Source organism: Diachasmimorpha longicaudata, chromosome 17, assembly GCF_034640455.1.
Source record: "Diachasmimorpha longicaudata isolate KC_UGA_2023 chromosome 17, iyDiaLong2, whole genome shotgun sequence".
NCBI lineage: Eukaryota > Metazoa > Arthropoda > Insecta > Hymenoptera > Braconidae > Diachasmimorpha > Diachasmimorpha longicaudata.
The window spans coordinates 5,568,124-5,586,511 of record NC_087241.1 but is presented as its reverse complement, the minus strand read 5'-3'; the positions used below and the strand labels follow the sequence as shown (position 1 = coordinate 5,586,511).

Genomic DNA, 18,388 nt, shown 5'->3' with positions numbered 1-18,388 from the left:
TGCTGAAAAGGATCGCCTCATTTCTTTGAATATCGAGGTGGAATGAAGATTTTCGTAAGACGATTTTACATTTTCTCTTGATACTCAAACCGCTTGAACCACGTGAGTGCACCGGCACAGTCCTCATAATGAGAAATGTCTACTTGCATTACATATTTGGAGAATTCTGGAAACTTTGGTGGCTCAGGTGTAGGGTTACGATGCCAGAGTCAACTTCTTTGCTTGAGGGAAAGAGTGAATCTCAGTGGTTCTGCAGGAAATGAACGATGTCAATATTCTGATGAGAATTTAGTTCCACGTGACGCTTCTATGGGCCTTTCTCTCGAGCCCTGTTCCAATCTAGCAGATGCTGCTTCACTCTCTTTACACAGGGCCCCTGAAATATGCTGGAGTGTTCTATCTGGTGACAGTAGATAATGTGAGGCAGATGCAATGCTTCTCGTAGTCACCCGCAAATCTGGAAACCCTACTCCATTTCTGTTTCACTTTCTCCGCCAGCCGCACCTTTTTTTTTTTCTATTCTTCGACGAACATTTTGGTTTCACAATCCTCCACATCAGTGCACCTCGCTTCACGTCACTTCATCTCTGCAGTTTTACATACGACCATCTATCCCACCGGAAAATTATTCTCCCGTGCACTTTAGGAGTGGTCGATATTATATGTATAACCCATTCTCACGAAAATCCAACGTCTCTGTGCACATCTCCTCGGGGGATTTCCAGCGGTTGGGGGAAGTGAGGGACTTCATTCTTGGTAGCCGACATGAAAATATTCTCTCTCAATATGGAGGATCGCGTATGAATTCCCCTGGAGACTTGGGAATATCTTCCTGCTGAGGGTCTGCACTGATGAGCAGTCTTCTTGAGGATTGAGTTTTTTTGGAATTTGGCAGGTTAATAGATTATGGGATTTTCGCAACAAAATCCTAAAATAGCCCTACAATACTCTAATTTATATAGATTTTGAATGTAGCTCAAAAAAAAGTCTCATTTATTCTTGATTTAAAATTTTTTGTCTTTGTATACGCTATGAGGGACACTCTATATTCCCCAGAGTAGATATTTGCATTCGTCCCCTTTCTTTGTTGAAATATTCACTATTACTGAATAAAGTCCCCGCCTTATTTTAAAATCCCACGGAGAAATGCTTAATCACAGGCAATAATTCCACAAAGGGAATAATTCATACAAGGTAGGTAGGTAGGCAAGTGTCCTCAAGGGACACGGAACACCTCACTAAAAATTTGTTATTTTACTGCGTCAATAATACTCCCGAGGTATAAATAATTTCATTTGATCTATTCTCTCTCTACTTGATTCCTTACTTTACTTTACATTACTCCATTACTGGTAAAACACAAATTTTTTTATTTTTTCAAAGAGTTGATTATTCGATTTTGGCTTAGATTTTGTTTATCACCAATATTAGAATAATCTCGACTAGAGAGAGTAAAAAAATCTTTCATTTTCAAAGAGAGCAATTGGACTTAGAAAAAAACCTCATGAAAACTCCCTCCCTCTCACTGCATCGCAATATTTCAGGCAGCAAACTTTTTGACGTCCCCTCGCACCGCACATTCCTCACATTACATCTGTTTTATGCGTCTCGTTTATTTTCATTCCATCACGTTATTCTCTACTTTTATTCGAACCAGTTAATCACCAAAGTTTTCAAATAACGCGAGGAATACACTGACCACAATTTCAAACGATAATTTAAAAACACGAAATGGAAAGAGCGGCGGAGGGCAGGTGGTGGATATAAAAAAAATTAACTCATGGGGTGTATGTGGTGTACGGGGAGGAAATTGTTCCGCATTGGCGCAATCTTACGCTGGCTTACAGAGGCCCGGAAATCCTCGTTAAATTTTTGCACGCGTGGTGGATCATACCCGGGTTACTGTCCCTACCCATCCACCCTCATCCCATCGCTATTTTCTGATTGCATATATGGTTTCTATTCCGTTCTGAAATTGAGAGGGTAACCGGGGGTTTCTGGAATATGTAACAATAAGGGATGGAATAACGCGTCGTAGTCGAGAGAATTTCGAGCCTGGATCAACATTCATTATCTACTTTATTGCTGGATTATTGAGATGAGATGAATGAGGGAATAGAAATCCCCACCGGGAACGGAGAGAAATGAATTGGATACGTGCGGACGGTATTGAATACACAGGGAGAGAAGTTTGGTAAAATTTAGGGGGGAAAGGGGTGGAAATTTTTACTGCAAGAAGAGCAAATCTACGCCGAAGAAGTTTCTGCAATAAAAATTTTTCCAAGATCTACTGGTGAATAGATCTCTAAATAAGAATTTTAATTCTAGTTTTTTAAAAATATTCCTCTCCGTGGGTGACGTTTTCACTCACGGGGAGAAATATTCACATGTAAAATATATTCCAAAGGTGGAAGCGTCTCATGTCACTCCAGATATGATTAATTCCACTTTTTAACGGCATTTCTTTAGCTCCATTGTTTTTCAATCTACGAGGAACGTACCCGACTCAGCGGGAACGGAATTAGAAATGCAAAATTGGTAGGACGAGACTCCAACAGTCCCTTGCTTGATGCAGTTATCGGGTTGCCAAGCCACTGACTCCCCCTACCGCCCTCTTCCCTCTCACTCGAGCCCTTTCACCCTAGTCAGAGTATTGCTCTCTCACCACTCGTAACTGGGAAGTGAGAGCCTTTATTTCGCCGTCGACGTAATTTGTGTAACCTTCCAACGTTCAACATCCCATACCATCCACTTTAACGCCTTCTTTGTGCTTGATTTTTTATGGTATTCGGTGAATCTAACGCTATTTCTAAACCATGGCTAAGTGAAATCGATGAATTAGGGAGAGTTAATTAAGCTGAAAATTCGCGGAAATTGGAGGAATTGAATTGAAATCAATTCAATATTAATTAATTCCAATCATAAGCTAATTAAGGATATCCAGGTGATCAGGTTCTTTCTTTTTCCATCAGGGACATTAATTTATCCTGATTTAAGGGAGGAAAAAATTGGCCCTTATGAAAAAGATAATGAAATTTGAATTTCATCGATGCTGGACCGAATGCGTTCCCTCTGACTTCGCACAACGTTCCTCTAATTATCGCATTGAAATGAGCAATGTATCCAATCCGTTCGAACGAAATGGCAATTCAAACTGTCAAATTCACTCTTTCCCTGTGGATGCACTACAGCAGGAACAGACGCAACAATGAATTATCCCAGAAATGTTGGCAAACCTCATTTCGCTTCTATCAATTACTGCCCACTCCAGTTACCGCCATCCAATCTAGATTTCCCGCCAGCACATTAAATTATCGCATGTAATACCACAAGAGCTCCGAAATTATCGGATATTTCCCGATAGGTTCGTTGCAAACAAATGAACGTGTCAAGTTTTCCAGTTTAAAAATCACGAGCGCGAAGCGCGAGTGATTTTTCTGGAAAACTTGACGAGCTTATTTGTTTGCAGGGAACCTTGAGGGAAATATCAGATAATTTCGAAGTTCGAGTGGTATTCGGGGGATTATTTTTTGCATCCAAATCTTGGCCGATAGAATTGCACCATGAGACATAATTTTCAACAAATTGCCATTTAATCTGTCAGATACAATTGAGGGTTACTTCAACATTTGTTTTTTTTTATATATATCAACATGCAAAATTTCCAGTGAAATTTCCAAGAATATCCGCTGAAATACCGTGTTGACTATACAAAATAACGTCGAATGGTGCAATCCTATTGGCCAAGATTTGGATGGGAAAAATAATCGGTGAAATTCTGGGTGAATCCCTGCAGACAGAGAGAATCTCAGCTGTCTGGTGCAGACGTTCAACCAGTGGGAAAACACTTGAAAAAAATATCCACCGTCAAATTTGCATGGCACAATTCCTCCTCCAATGTCTCCCACCTTGAATTTTCCCCTCATCCTACCCCATCGTCTATCATCACCGAGACCGATTGGTTGGCGCCCCTTGTAGACACTCTGGTCTTGCATAATGGGGATGACTTGTCCTCTGATAGCTCCATCGTCTCAGAAGCCCGCAATTACTCGTATAAATCTTCATCATTCACGTCTCCCAATCGCATATAAAAATTCATGAATTATTCCGACAGAGTTTACTTGATTGAAGTTAAAAATCAATTATGTTGTGAATTCGGAAATCGGAATCAAAGCAAAACTACGAGCACAAGTTCCAACTTCGATTCTTCGGCATTCTACCGCAAGTACATGATTATCCCAGTTAGTCGAACTTGCCCAGATAAGACAAAAACTTCTCATTCATAAAACAAGTACTTTTTAGTCTAATGATAATACGAGTCCACCATTTCCATTGACTTTCTCGTCGCTTTTTGCCGTGAAAACTTTTCATCGTCTCATTCAGCCCCCATTATCTCCATCTACTTTTTCCCTTGAACCCCTCTATCTCCCTTTCCTTTCTCCTTTCACCTTTTCGAATCCCTCCTCATCCCTGACCATTAGTGGTTTAGCAGAATTCCATTCGCGGCTTACATTATCCGTTGAAGCTTCTCCCTGTGTCTTCCTACCGCTTCCTGGAATTAGTCGGCTAAATGTTTTAATTATGTAAATTCTGGTGTTTATATCAGGAGAGTAAGTCTAGGTGCCCAGCTGGATAGTGCCCCATTCTTGATGGGTCTGCATTAACGGCTCCATTTGTTTGCCTTAGAATGAGATACCAGGAAAATGGAAGCGACGCGAGGATAAGGATGAAAATTATCTGATCGTGTGGAAGGGGTAGTCGATATAATTTAATCAAATTGAAATTGCGTGTTCATGTTCCATTGAATTCATGGTGATGGGAGCGTTGTGAATAATAACATCGTAGACGATCCTTTCGTTGAACAAAATTGAAAAGCCACTTTGTTGAGCTGAAGCTTTGTTGTGACCGGCTCAAAAGATACGAATGTGATCTTCCATGGGTATACGGATAATGAGAGAAGATGTTGAAGGGATTGTGTTGTTGGATCGGGGAGGGGAAGAGACGAAAGTTGGAGCGAATTCTTTGAGTTGTTCAGAGTCAGACGACATTCGTGTTGGTATTGTTGATGTTTAGAGGGAACTAAGCAAGTCAAGGCTCGATTTTCTGCAATATCTCATTGTGAGGGAGGACTCATGGAATCTACTCTACATAAGGGAGAGGGTTGGGATGAATTGGAGCTGAAATAAAATCGCTGGAATATTTTCTCAAAGCAGGTGGCAATTTCGAATGTCCTGTTAATTTAAAAATGATGCTGTCTATCTTTGGAAGCTTCGCTCAATTCCCTCAATTGATAGAATCTATCAAAGTATTTTGAACTAAATGGAAATGAAACGCTTCCCCAAACGCAATTCACGCCCAGAAAATTCAATTTCCATTGAATCTAAGTTATTCAATCAAGTCACATGAAATCACTATCTCTGTACCCATCTCCAACAAAATCTCTCCTCCATCGTGTGCACGCGAAACGAATCACTAAAGCCAGTTCTTCATATATTTCCCCTCTATCCTAACAGCTGTAAAATCCACCAAAGGGGATATCCAATTTTTTCCCTCGAGGAGAACGAACGGAAAAAAGTTTCTGATCCTTCAATAGTCTTTTCATCTTCATTATCGGGAAAATCGATCGGTATCAGGGGCAATCTCTTCGCCAACAGCCCATTCCTCCACTTTTCGAGGATGATTTGTTGTTTCTGCTGTGCATTGATACCGGAGCTCTGGGCAATTACGCAATTCAACGCTCAGGGTTATTCGGAAACCGAGTAATCGATAATTGCAATCAGTTTCGTACGCGACACCGTCACATCGATTTGATTGAGTGATTAGGGGTCATGCGGGGTTCCATATCCTGGGATTGAGAAGACGGAAATGCCTGGCCCTGTGTGTGATGGCCTCTCACTCGATTGAGCATTGTCTATCGCGTCGTCAAAAGTGATCTAATTATTTTTACGCCACCAGGACAATTCTATTGAATGATAAAATAATTTCTCGAATAGGTTTTTTATCCGCCTGCTAGTCAAGACTTGTTTATAATTGCAACAGCAGTTATCCACCCCTATACAAGGTATATTTCCCTTTAATGATCTTCTTCCACTTGAGTTGTTGTGGTAACTGATATTACAGTCTGAGGGAGCTTCATAATTCCATGCAAATTTATGACGAACAGGGACGAAGAATTTTTTCAAACTTTTTCGATCAGACGCTTCAATGATTTTTAATATAAATTTATGAATGCAAATATCTGAATGATATTACCAGCGTTTGAAGTATCCACTGAGATGAATTAATGCATGACAGGAGAGGAAATCCGAGATTTATATTTTTGTTTGGTCAGAGAGAGGAATTTTTTTTATCTACAAATTTATCCTTGTATTCGAAATAAGTTTGACAGCGAAGATGATTGAACACGTGTCCTTTTTTTGGAGAAAGTATAGCCGACGCTTTTAAGCGGGTGGGAAGAGACGTCGTTGGGAGCGTGAGTGCAGTAATCGATCATTCCATTCTGGATGATAGAATCTGTTTACATATTGCGGGCTGTTACTGTCAGAATAGAATATGGATGCGTGGGTTTCACTTTTGCAGATTTTTTCCTCCCGTTGAGGGTTTTTTTTGAGGAATACAGTGTGAGAAGAAAAATGAAATTTCATGGACAGATGAGTATCAATTTTTCGAAAAGATAGACCGAATGCCATTCCAAAATTTATGTGGGAATGAATTTACTAATGGACGTCCGCCAATTTTATATTTCCATTTACTACATGTAGATAGCACTGGAAGTACTTTATCACAAAGGCAATCTGGTACACAATATGCTGAATATACTGACGATACTCGAGGGGCCAGTATTTCAAGGATCGTCAGAATGGAACTCAATTTCCAATACTATTCTCCACCGTCCGGGCTCCCGTGTATTCGCACTCACTCAGAGTAGAAATACTCTTCACGTCGAGATTATTCGGAATGAAAATGTGAAATGAGATTAAACAAAAATTCAGAATGCTTGAATTATCAGTCCACGAGAAGAGCCATCGCTGAAGGGATTTTCATGTGAATTTTATACTGCGGGAAAATTCTACAGTCGGGGTTTATACAATATGTCTATGGAAAGTTTTGAACGATGAATTCAGTCCGATTCGTGAACTTGCCAATGACTGAACATTTGTGAGAATGGGAACGGTATATCGCAAAAACCCCTCTCCCATTCACCCCTACCAGAACTTTCAGCAACTGTAATTATCCTTCCAATTTTTCCTCTTCCTCGAGCTCGCCAAATTTTCACCCCTTTAATTGAGGCACTTGACACCTTCAGCATTCGAAAACTACTCTCTGATCTCGAAGCATGACACCCTCATGTCAGGATCAAAGTAGCATCATTAATTCAGTGTCACGTATCGGAATACGTTGCCACCGCCTTCAGACCCATTTCTCCCCATTCTGTATTCATCGGCTGTCCGCCATCTTTGCAATTAAATTTTTATCATGCTCCGCCGCCCCTTGTTCGTTTCGTCACTGCATCAAGGGCTAGAAAGAAGCATCTCCCTGTTCTGTTATCTTAACCGTTGGCTTATTCTCAGCCGATTTCAATTCCCACGGGCTGATGATAAATTATCGGCTCCGTGGTCTTATCCCGGGTGACAGTGATCGGTGCCCGTTCGAAAACCTTACTAGGGCATTCCAATTTAACGGGATTGGAAGTAGGGGAGGCTGACTAAGAGGATCTTGTCAAGACAGTGGCAAAAAAGTTCCCGTCACAGATTAAAAATGTCAACATTTTGTAATTTTTCGGCAACTAGCAAAGATTGATTTTAATTTCCACTCAACAGATCGATATACGAAAACCACATGCTTTGGATAGAACATATTCTGGAAATTTTCATCCCTCCTGCACAGGAGAAATCATCCGACATACTCCAGTAAAAAAATCAAACCGTCACATCTAATCTCAGAAACAATTGAAGCACTAGATACACATGTGAGTACTCCCAGCAACTGTATTACAACTGCAATATGCGAATTGATATGGAAACCACAGAAATGTGTTTACCACTGAGTTGAAACGTAGAGGGTTGTCTGGAATGGCACACCCGGCATCCGTTTGCGACTGTTAACGTCAGAATACCCTCAGTCACTCCACCTCCAACCCCTCATATCTTTCGGCCACTGTCTCACTGGAGTCAGTTTACTGCGAGAAACTCTGACCATCGTATCTTCCACTGGAAATTGCTTAATGAACAAACTAACCTCCAGCAACTATTGCTGGAAAAGTTGGACGTCATCACTTCCAAGTCTAACTGTATTCCTGGAAGCTATCGGCGTGTTTATCGGTGAAGTATTCAAGTATTCGTCGTTTTCTTGACTAGGGAGTTTCAACATCTTTGTGGTTACTCGGGAGGAGGGTCTTTGGATCGAACGGAAAATTCAATACATCCAATGCAGGTTTCAATCTCATTACTTGGAAGTTGTTGAGTGGATGCCAATGCTTCAACCGTTATGGCTGCAGAAAATGTTTCAAATTGATAAACGAAAGTTTATCCGCTCCAAGAGCCCTAGTAGTCGAGAATAGAGAAAAACGAAAAATTTTTGCCACGCAGTAATTTACAGAAAATCATAAACAGTTGGAAGGATTTCTACGATGTTTTTGGATGAAGTTGTGAAGAGAAGAGATTTTTTATTAATGTGTGGCACGTAGGATTGAAAAAAAATTGGTCTTGAAACCAAGCCGAAAAGCCTGAAACGCAGCCCTCCGTGACAATACGAGAATAGGGCGTATCACAATCTCTGGAATGGTAGTACCCAATTCCGCATGGTTATATGAAGGAACAAGCCATTGGTGTGCATTTGACCGGATTGAACCTTGGAGACACACACCAACTGTTTCTCTTCAAACCATAATGCTCCTGATCGCTTTGCGGATCAACGATTTTATCGAGAATCCTGGGAAACAGATACAGGATGGAAAGCAATATCATGGACATAAACAGCGGAGCCTTGTTGCAGCTCGATAAATTCAGGGAAGTCCGGTGGTAATTCGCCGAGCAGAAGACGCAATCCGCAAGCTTCAACACAAATACTACAATTGCTGATTTCCCAGGAATAAAAATCCCGGCTATCTGTTGAACATTATCAACAAAATAGCAAAGTTTTGGTCATAAAAAAAATTTAATAAGAAGAATTTTTAGGCTGAGTAACAATCCTCATCAAATTCAATTACCATTACGCCAGCGAATACCACCAGTTGACCCACCGAATTATCTCCCCCGTCTGCTGACCCAGCAAATTTTCTTTCTCCCCATATAAACAAATGAAATATTCATAAATGGTTATACGACCCTGAGCGCTGGGTGATCCCCGAATCCGTTCTCGTAACCACATCCCGAATATATCGACCCCCTAGATTTTCCAATTCACCGAATCCCGGGCATTTCAGAATAGTAACGCAAATACCACAGTGCTGATTCCGATCGTGGCATTGCCTCTCCCCCTTCGAACCCTTCCCCTACGGCCCCGAAATTTCCATCATCACGATAGGTCCAACTACCTTCAACAGTGAATTCCAATGTCTGATTGTGCTCCGAAAACTCTCGGCCATGAGCTACCGATGAATGGAAACGTAACGGCCTTCATCACCAGTTGAAAGATGAGAAAAGGGGGCGGGGGTGGATGGTGTAGAGGATGTGGGCAATAGACAGAAGGGTGTTACAGAGTTGACGAGCGACAGAGACGCTCGTTGCCTTGTTACGAGGTGCAGTGTCAATGTTTGCCAGTAGTCAAAGCCACAAAGCGCCCTCTGATTTCCACCAGGAGAAACTCCTGCGACTGGTGTATAGCTCTCTTTCACCACCAGCTACACTCCCCTTTTCTCATTCACTCACTGTCTGATTCGCATTGCACATGCATACGAAGTAGCGCGTAGTATCCACATGAGTTCTGGAACAAAGCTTTTTGACTTGAACAGGTCGTCTCTGTCTCCATCTCTCTCACGCTGGGTTGTCACCCGCCCGAGGGGACATCCGACCTGTGTGCAACGTCTTCAAGAATATGCTGGCGATTATTTGTATACACCAAGAGAGATTTTTGGTGATAATCAGCCTTCTACTGGGACAACGTGTATTTCCAGAATTTTTTTTATGTGCCAGTGCTACGTATTTCCTATGATTCCTTTCAAGATTACATCAAAATCTTCTGCAGATAAAAATTTTCCCTCATAGGACGTCTCTTTTTCGCATATCTTGTCCTGCATTCTATGTCAAGTTAAAAGCATATTTGTGTTCCCATGGTAAAAAAGTAATTTTATATGCTCTCTACGTGATATCTCCACGTTCATTGCCACTATTAGAGGGGTATGGTAAGAGTAATGGCCTCCAGCTTAATGATACAACGTCCATTGTAGTATTACTCGATGGGTAATCAGGGCACTACATCATTAGCGCTGTTCGCATACCTCAACGTACACCCAAACATCGTTAATTCATCACTCCACAAAATTTTCCCCAAGATTCATGATTATGCAGTCATGAAAAAATAGACCAACAACATCCACGACTCAGCATTACATTAATTGCACATTTGTAGTCGGGTCACGGTGTAATTATTCACAAATGCTTTCTAGAGGTCCTAGGCAAGGGGTAAAGTTGATTAGAGCGGGCTGGAGGAAAATTTAAAGTCAAAAGACATAGCAGTCAACGCCCAAGGGGTGGGGATTTGTTTGTTCATTTCCTTGAAATGCATTAGACCTCGGGCACTGTCTACTCTATTTCGCAGTACGACCTCGTTTTATCTATCACGGTAACCGAATTATTAGATAATTATGGTGATGGATAACTTTATTTCCTGGAGAAAATTGCAATGCTGTGATGGGCGAGAAGTTTTCCTCATTTTTTTTGTTGATATAAAGCGTTATAGCTTCAATCGAAAGTCAAGCTTTTTCCATTATGGAATAGTAGGCCAGAATATTTAGGAAGGATCTTCGCTCTTCGGCGGGTCTTCTCCATGATGTTAAAAAAATTCTTCCTGAGATTGCTAAAGGATCTTCTATAGACAAAAACCTACCACATAGACAAAATTCTAACAAAAACGGATCTTCCATTCCAGTAAACACACTATTGTCATTGGTGAGTCGACATTCTCACATCTTTCAACAATTCAAAATCGACTCCATACGTGCATCCTTTGATACATTATCCCACCTCTTGAGAGGCGAGCCCTGTGCGTCACGAACCGCTCTACATATATAGAGCTACAGGTCTCAAGCTCCAGTGGTTTGGCTTGTATCGGAGTCAAGGAGAAGGATGTCGTAAAAGCCACCACCGACCTTCCACCCTTTCCCCTAGCCACTGCACTCACTATTCCTTCTATCCCCCTCAACCCTTCTCTCCACTCCACCAGTTTGGGAGTAAGTATAATACGACAGTATTCACGGTTCACGGTTCACAGAACCAGGCAACTTTGAACTTCGGGGGCGCCATTTGTCATGCATAGTGTGGAAAGGGCATTCCTCGTATTTTTAAAGCTGAGTCACATTTTTTTTCTCTGATTCATGTGGCTGAACAACATCTGCGATATGCAGAGAAAAAAATTTGAGAACTATCGGGAAAATGCCGACGCGAAAACAAGTTTGTTATTTTCCGGAAAATATCCCTGATTTCCGGAAACATATCACTAGAAAGAATATCAAAAGAATTTTATTCCTCCCACAAAGACTTAAATGGTGCCACGTTTGCTATCAGTGCACAGTGAAAAAGATTTTTGTATCCTCCCTCTTCAGGAAATTTAACAAGATAAGTGGTCTAGATGTGAGGGAGTAAAAATTGAATGAATTAGAAACATGAGATTTGAGAGAGGGTAACTAACTTTTCCACTCTTTCTGATACAGCGAGAGATGAGCTGAAAGGCGTCGTCACTTTGATGTAATTCACTTCAGTAATTGGAGTAGACTGTGTGTCCAAGGAAGAAGTGGAAAGAATCAATATGGTCTGAAGATAGTCACTATATACTTTATATTATGAAGTTTCAAGTTTGTCGTCTCTCGTCTTCCGTCTTCGGAGCTGAATGCTCTTGATTTAATTAATTAACAATAATTTCAATGGGACTTTGTCTCTCCTTCTTCATGAACGACGGAGATATTTCTACTCAGAAAATTTGCTCTGTATTTCTGTGAAAGTTTACGCAGGTGAATGGTGACTGTATTTTTGAAAGATAAAAGAGCGAAACAATTCAGTATTGGAAGAGCGGAAGATGAAGGATAGGACGAAAAACTAAAAGAATATCGAGTCTAAGATCATTGCTTTGGCTGTTCGACGAAAAAGAAGAAAGACTCCATTGCATTTATTTATTAGATCACAAGAGTTTTCTCAGATTTTCTCCAATGAGTGAATATTTTCCTCGAAATAATCGCTTAAATTGCAAACGTCAGATAAATTCATAATTGGAAAAATACAAGAAAATGCAGCGGATAATAGGCTTGTCATAAAAAATTAATTCGCTGGAAATTTCCATTTTTCACAAACTTCGTATTCTCTCATTGCAATCACAATAAAACCTCGCTATTCTCCATCTTCTTCCCCGATTATTCATTCATTCTCGTCCAGAATTCAGGGGAAACAGACGCGTATGTGCACTTGGGAAAATGGCACTTTGCATATTATAGCTCGTATATAGCGATGAATGCAATTTCCAAGTTTTATAACTGTTGCGCTTAACAGCATATGTCAGTTTATTACACACTATTATAATTTTGAATATATATACAGAAGTCGCGGCAAATGCATATAACATCCTAGTTCTCGTGAGTGGTAGGAAATATTATATAATCCCAAAACCGTATTCGTAAACTTCCCATAACTTTTCCCCTTTCAACATTCGTGACTTGTATTTCAGAAAATATGAAAGTGCCATCCGGTGTGAGCATTCAAACACCCGAGACTTTTTACCGCAGTAATAATAATAAATACAATTTTCATTCGCGTAAAATTCATGTCATCCCCCTTTGATAATTCCGCTGCTAATTAAGTCCCTCGTATTATTGCATTTCCGTAAACGGATGCAGAATTTCGCCTTGATTTAACTCATGAAACCGCAATTTTTTGTAAATCATTCAGGTAAAAATGACTGAAAGCTCTAGGAAAAATTCTCGAGATCAAGTGAATCGTGTGATAAATCTGCGTAACTATAGAATCCTTTTTGCAAATTTAGAATAATTTCTCCTCTTTCAGGCCTCGTGCCAGAACAGATGGAAATAGCATCCAGACTGGGCACTCACATGCATAATAAATACAATTTTAATTCATGTAAAATTCGGGTCATGAAGCACTGATAATTCAACTTATAATTAAATCCGGTGCGTTATCATATACATGTATGTAAATATACATATACGTAAAATACGAGGAATTTGGCGGCAAATCGACTGATAAAATTCTAGGAAAATTAAATGACGGAGGAAGCGACCGAATCAATAGACTGAAAATCAATTAAATTCCATGGATATTTAATCAATCCCAATGAAAATGACGATTAGCATTTTAATTAGATACGGAGGAGCAATTTTGGGGGATTTTAATTAATTCAATGGGAATTAATTGCTGCAAATGAGGTCAATCAATGGAGACGTGAGTCGTGTAGCAATTGTTACTCAGGAGAAAATTCAATTTATGGGAGGTTGTGGATTGGATGGAAGAACTGCGGTGATCCTTTCGGACACTGGCTTTTCCGGGGTGATTTTTCGAGGTTAGAGGGTGAGGCATTGGGGTCTGGGATGGGACGGGGGCCATTAATAACCCAGGAGAATAACGCTATTTGGAATTATCCGAAATTAATTGAAAAAATGGCTTTTTTATTCATTTTATTACCTTTGTCACCGCGACTGAATGGGAAAAGTTCCATTTATTCGGATATTTTGGGGGGAAAGGAGACATTCATTGTTTTTAATGGGAATAAATGTAATAGAACGAATCCAGTGAGTTATATGAATAAATGGAGGAATAAAATTATTTGGACTTATTTGAAATTTATTGCAGGGGCTTTTTTTACGTGAACTGATACTTTTATTTGAATGCAAAGGACGGAATACATTTTTGAATCAAGGATTACCAAGAAATATTATTTTTCGGCGGAACTCAATTATCAGTCACTCAATTTTTCAAACTGGAGAAAAGAATTCTGAATCAATGCCCAATTCTCCCGGAAAATTAGACCCTCAGATTTTTTTCCATCCAATCCACCAGTAAAAATTCAATGGAATGCAAATATTCAAGTGCCTGTACTTTCATTCCATTGGGAATCCCCCGGTGGGGTCCCAAATAAGTAACGAATTCAGGAACTTCCCAGCACCGTTCGTGCACTTGACTCGCATTTTCTTTCACTACTCGAAAAATTTCCACATTATTATTATCGCTCTCGTGTGGCACAGGAAGCCACTTGGTTAAATTAAATTGCGGAAAGTGAAGGGACGTACCTAATTGCCGAAATATTTCCCGTAAAAACTGGACATGAAAAAATATAAATGTATGCCATGAGATTCTTTTTGCAGCCATTAAATTATCCCGGTGGTTTATGAATGAGTTTGAAAAAGTGTACGACATTTGAATTGTCACTAATTGAATCACTTTACGGCAGAATTAGTCGACCGTATGTGGGCCTCTTATATTCACTCAAGTTAACACGGTTTAATACGTAACTGATATGCATGGCCGGTCGGTAGCCTCAAATTTCCGTTGAGGGCTATTCATGATCAACTCACCCCCTCGTCTATCCCAACTTTCTCAACACTGAAACTCGATTTTACACGCTACATGACGATGGAAGTTAGCTACTTCAATTTAATGGAATACGCTAAAAAAGTCAAGGTAATTTATGGAAAAATACCTTGAAATTATATGACTGAAATATTTTATCGCTGGCCCGTCCCTCCAAATACCATTGATTGACAAATTAAAAACTTCAATCTGTATTTAGACTGGACAAGGCATGAAACGAGCACATCAATCATTATATGTTGCCCGTAATTTCCTGAATATTCGGCACTAAACCAATGATAAAATCAAACATTTGTAAATTGTCCCGTTGGCAGAATCCGGAAAAATTGCGTCGTTAATCAACATCGAAATGTGAAAGCTCCCAACGACGCATTGGAAAAAGAATTGAATGAAATGAAATGGAAAACGTCATTTCCATTTTAGTACTAAAACACATACGGTTCATGTTTTTTTTATCTTTCCGGTATGTTTATCCAGAACATTTACACGGAGGAGTTTCCAATTTTCATTGAAAAAAACTCTATTGAAATTTTCAAAACAAAAAAACGTGTCTGTCGAACGGCATAAATATTCGGGTGTATTATTTAAGGACTTACCCCAACTGCTTTATCTGCCAGAGGACGAGATCGACGAGCTTGATGTCATGAGCGTGATCTGTAAAACGAAAAATAAAATACAATGAGAACTAAACTTAAATGTTCGTTTAACCTCTTAATCGATTATTATTGGAAAAAATCATACTTGCATTTCCATTAACTTCTATTAATTTTGGGTATTATGGCTTGAATTTCTAGTTCCATAATAACTTATATGAATTAACAATATGATGCCGTATTAATCAGATACTTCTATTTCACATAACACACGTTAATTAGAAACTAATTACAACTCTGACTATTCACATTTGATCATAATCTCCGCGAATCTAATAACCGGAGAATGTACTCAGAGAATTCCCCGAGCATTCTCTGATATTACGACTCATCGTATATGAAATGCTAGTTGATTGTCTCCACGGAGCTAAGATAAATGCAATGAACGTACCTGGCTTTCCCCTCATGTACCCGCCATTCCCTTGTTGCGCCCGACACCCTCAATATGGCGTCTATAGACTTGTTGATGCACTAGCGTTGAGTATTCACTTTTCCGCACAAATAATCGCACGGGAGAAAAATATACTTGAAGCAAGTGGTTTTTATGTACTTATTGTAAGTATATTTCTACTCAATTCAAGTATATTCCATCTCCAAAGACAATGTCGAGAGGAAAAATAGTTTCTCACCAAGCCATTGTCCCCTGTGCACAGATAAAAACGTTTAATAACTGTTTTAAACACATTAAAACGGACTGCACAGCGGCCCCCCTTCGCGATCACTAGCGAAATCCCAGCACCCACTGCGCTCTCCCCCCTCCCACATGGTTTAGGTGACGCCATATCATAACAACAGCGTCAGTCGTCGTTTCGTTTGGTGGATTTGTTTTTGTCGTGAAATAATCGGTACACAACAATAATAAGAGACAACTCGATCGAGCAGCGTTATTTTGAAGGTGCTCAATATCAAGTATGTGGAGATAAAGTGAACGAACATAAAAACCTACAAGTATATTGAGTTGTTGAAATTATTTCACATGGAGGCATTACTGGAAATTCGCCATGGTAAATGCCTTGCACAATACAACCGTGATTGTATATCTATGTATCTACTGATGAGAGCAAAATTTTTATCATCCAATAAAATATCACTTGCCACTCTCATTAATTATCACAGAGGAAAATATCTCTCGAGCCAAGAATTTAAGGGTTCCCAACTAGTAGCGAGCTCCGGAAATTCCTCAGATGCAAATTAGAAATTGCATTTTTCAGTCCATTAAAAACTTCGTAATTATATGGAAAGGGGGTAATTAATATTTCACGGCATTGGGACGAACATAGAATCAATATTCAATTTGCTATGTAATTGTGAAAGTTATGGAAATTGATAAAAATTCCGGTAGCCGTGGGTTTACTCGGAATGAAGGAAAATTGCATTTACGTAGCACTTAGGGGGACTCTTCGGAATAATTTGATTGTGTAAGTTCCGTACATGCATCAATGGAAGATATCTAGGGCTAATATTAATGAAGCTTTCAATGAATGCGGAACGAGTGAATTTATAAGCAGAAATAACTTGTCAAACGATTTTTTTAAAAGAGATTACGTGTAGGGAAATTACTCATCCTGGAAGAATCGTGAGGAATTTATTTGGAGGGATGATTGACGACGTTCAATGGTTTGTGTTGCAGGCTGAAATATGGAGTGTTTTCATCGCGATATTGAGAAAAAGTGTGAGGAACCTTCAGGCGTGCACGGATGTGAGCCTCATCGAGCACGTACTGCATCGCTTGTCAAGGGCAGAAACAGTTGTTGCAGGTAATTTCTCATGTTAAATTGGAGAATAGGAAATTATTGAATCAAGGCTGTTATTCTTAATTTGTGAATTTTTATTTTGTTACATGCAGAATGCCAAAATGTTGAAGTTAAGAAATTTTTTTAATGATTCATATGCGATTTGACCTAATCTTGATATTTAATGGATTTCACAATTGCAGATTTTTTTTTTACAAATCAGAAACAAACACCATTTTATCTGGACAATTTCTTGATTTCATGAACAAAGTCTCGATATCATTAAATACTAAGGTCCAGTCATTTTATTGAAAATACACAAAAAAAAATGATTCAAGTTGGTTTAGACTTGATTATAGAATATTCGAACCACATTAAATAAAGATAAAATAAATAAATGTTGTAAGAAAATCAATCCAAAAATCAAGTCGAACTGATTAACTTAATTCATTCTTTTTTTTGGTGTACCAATTGCATTTTTGTGACGATATTTTAATTAGAATTTTAATTACGAACCTTTAGATCTGCTGATCGATATGCTCGGAGTGCTAGCGAGTTACAGTATAACAGTCAAGGAATTAAAACTTCTGTTTGGGGCAATGAAGGCGGTCAAGGGAAAATGGGTAAGGAAAACTTTCCACCATCTTTTTCCAACTGTCCTGTGTATCCCCTTGAATCAGCGAGGTTAACAAAAAACTTCTTATTACAAACTTTAAAATATTTTTTTCTCGTAAAATTGCAGCCACGACACTCGGCAAAATTGTTGAACGTACTTCGTCAAATGCCACAGCGAAATGGACCCGATGTATTTTTCAGTTTCCCCGGGAGAAAAGGATCGGTAAGTTAGAACTTTAAAGCCTGCTAGGTATAAGCATTAAGCCTCTCTCAGTGAAGCCCGAGGGGAAAAGTTGTTGATACAAAAAGAGTAGAAACATTGCCGTGACGAGTTGAAGGAAAGAAATCCACCCGTTTCCCCTCGAGTTCAATTCCATCTGGTAGTTTACTGATTGCACCGACGTCAGACTCAGATGTTCTCTGAAAACTCAATTTAAGCGGATCATAAAATTTTTATCAAGTAGCTAAATCGAGTTTTTTAATGATCTTGTTATCTCGTGAAGTAACTTGCATCATTCTACAGCGAAATCAGGTCGACTCTGAAAGTTTCAGATCCTCACTTTCTTACTCCAAACAAGAGAATAATTTTCTATAATCATATTTTTCTTTAGAATGACAATGAATAATTTTTCGTCAT

General features: G+C 39.4%; 1 protein-coding gene across 15 annotated transcripts in view; it reads left to right on the top strand.

Moving 5' to 3' along the window:
* Positions 1-18,388, top strand: part of Rg (rugose) — a 177,293-nt gene that overhangs the window by 98,509 nt on the left and 60,396 nt on the right. For 10 of the 15 annotated variants that reach the window (XM_064136365.1, XM_064136357.1, XM_064136355.1 and 7 more), the window contains exons 3-6: positions 17,034-17,160; positions 17,250-17,267; positions 17,659-17,759; positions 17,879-17,974. In XM_064136365.1, the coding sequence (XP_063992435.1) occupies positions 17,034-17,160; positions 17,250-17,267; positions 17,659-17,759; positions 17,879-17,974 (342 nt within the window). The remainder of the gene's footprint in view (positions 1-17,033; positions 17,161-17,249; positions 17,268-17,658; positions 17,760-17,878; positions 17,975-18,388) is intronic. The other 5 variants (XM_064136363.1, XM_064136356.1, XM_064136364.1 and 2 more) reach the window with 1 other exon arrangement.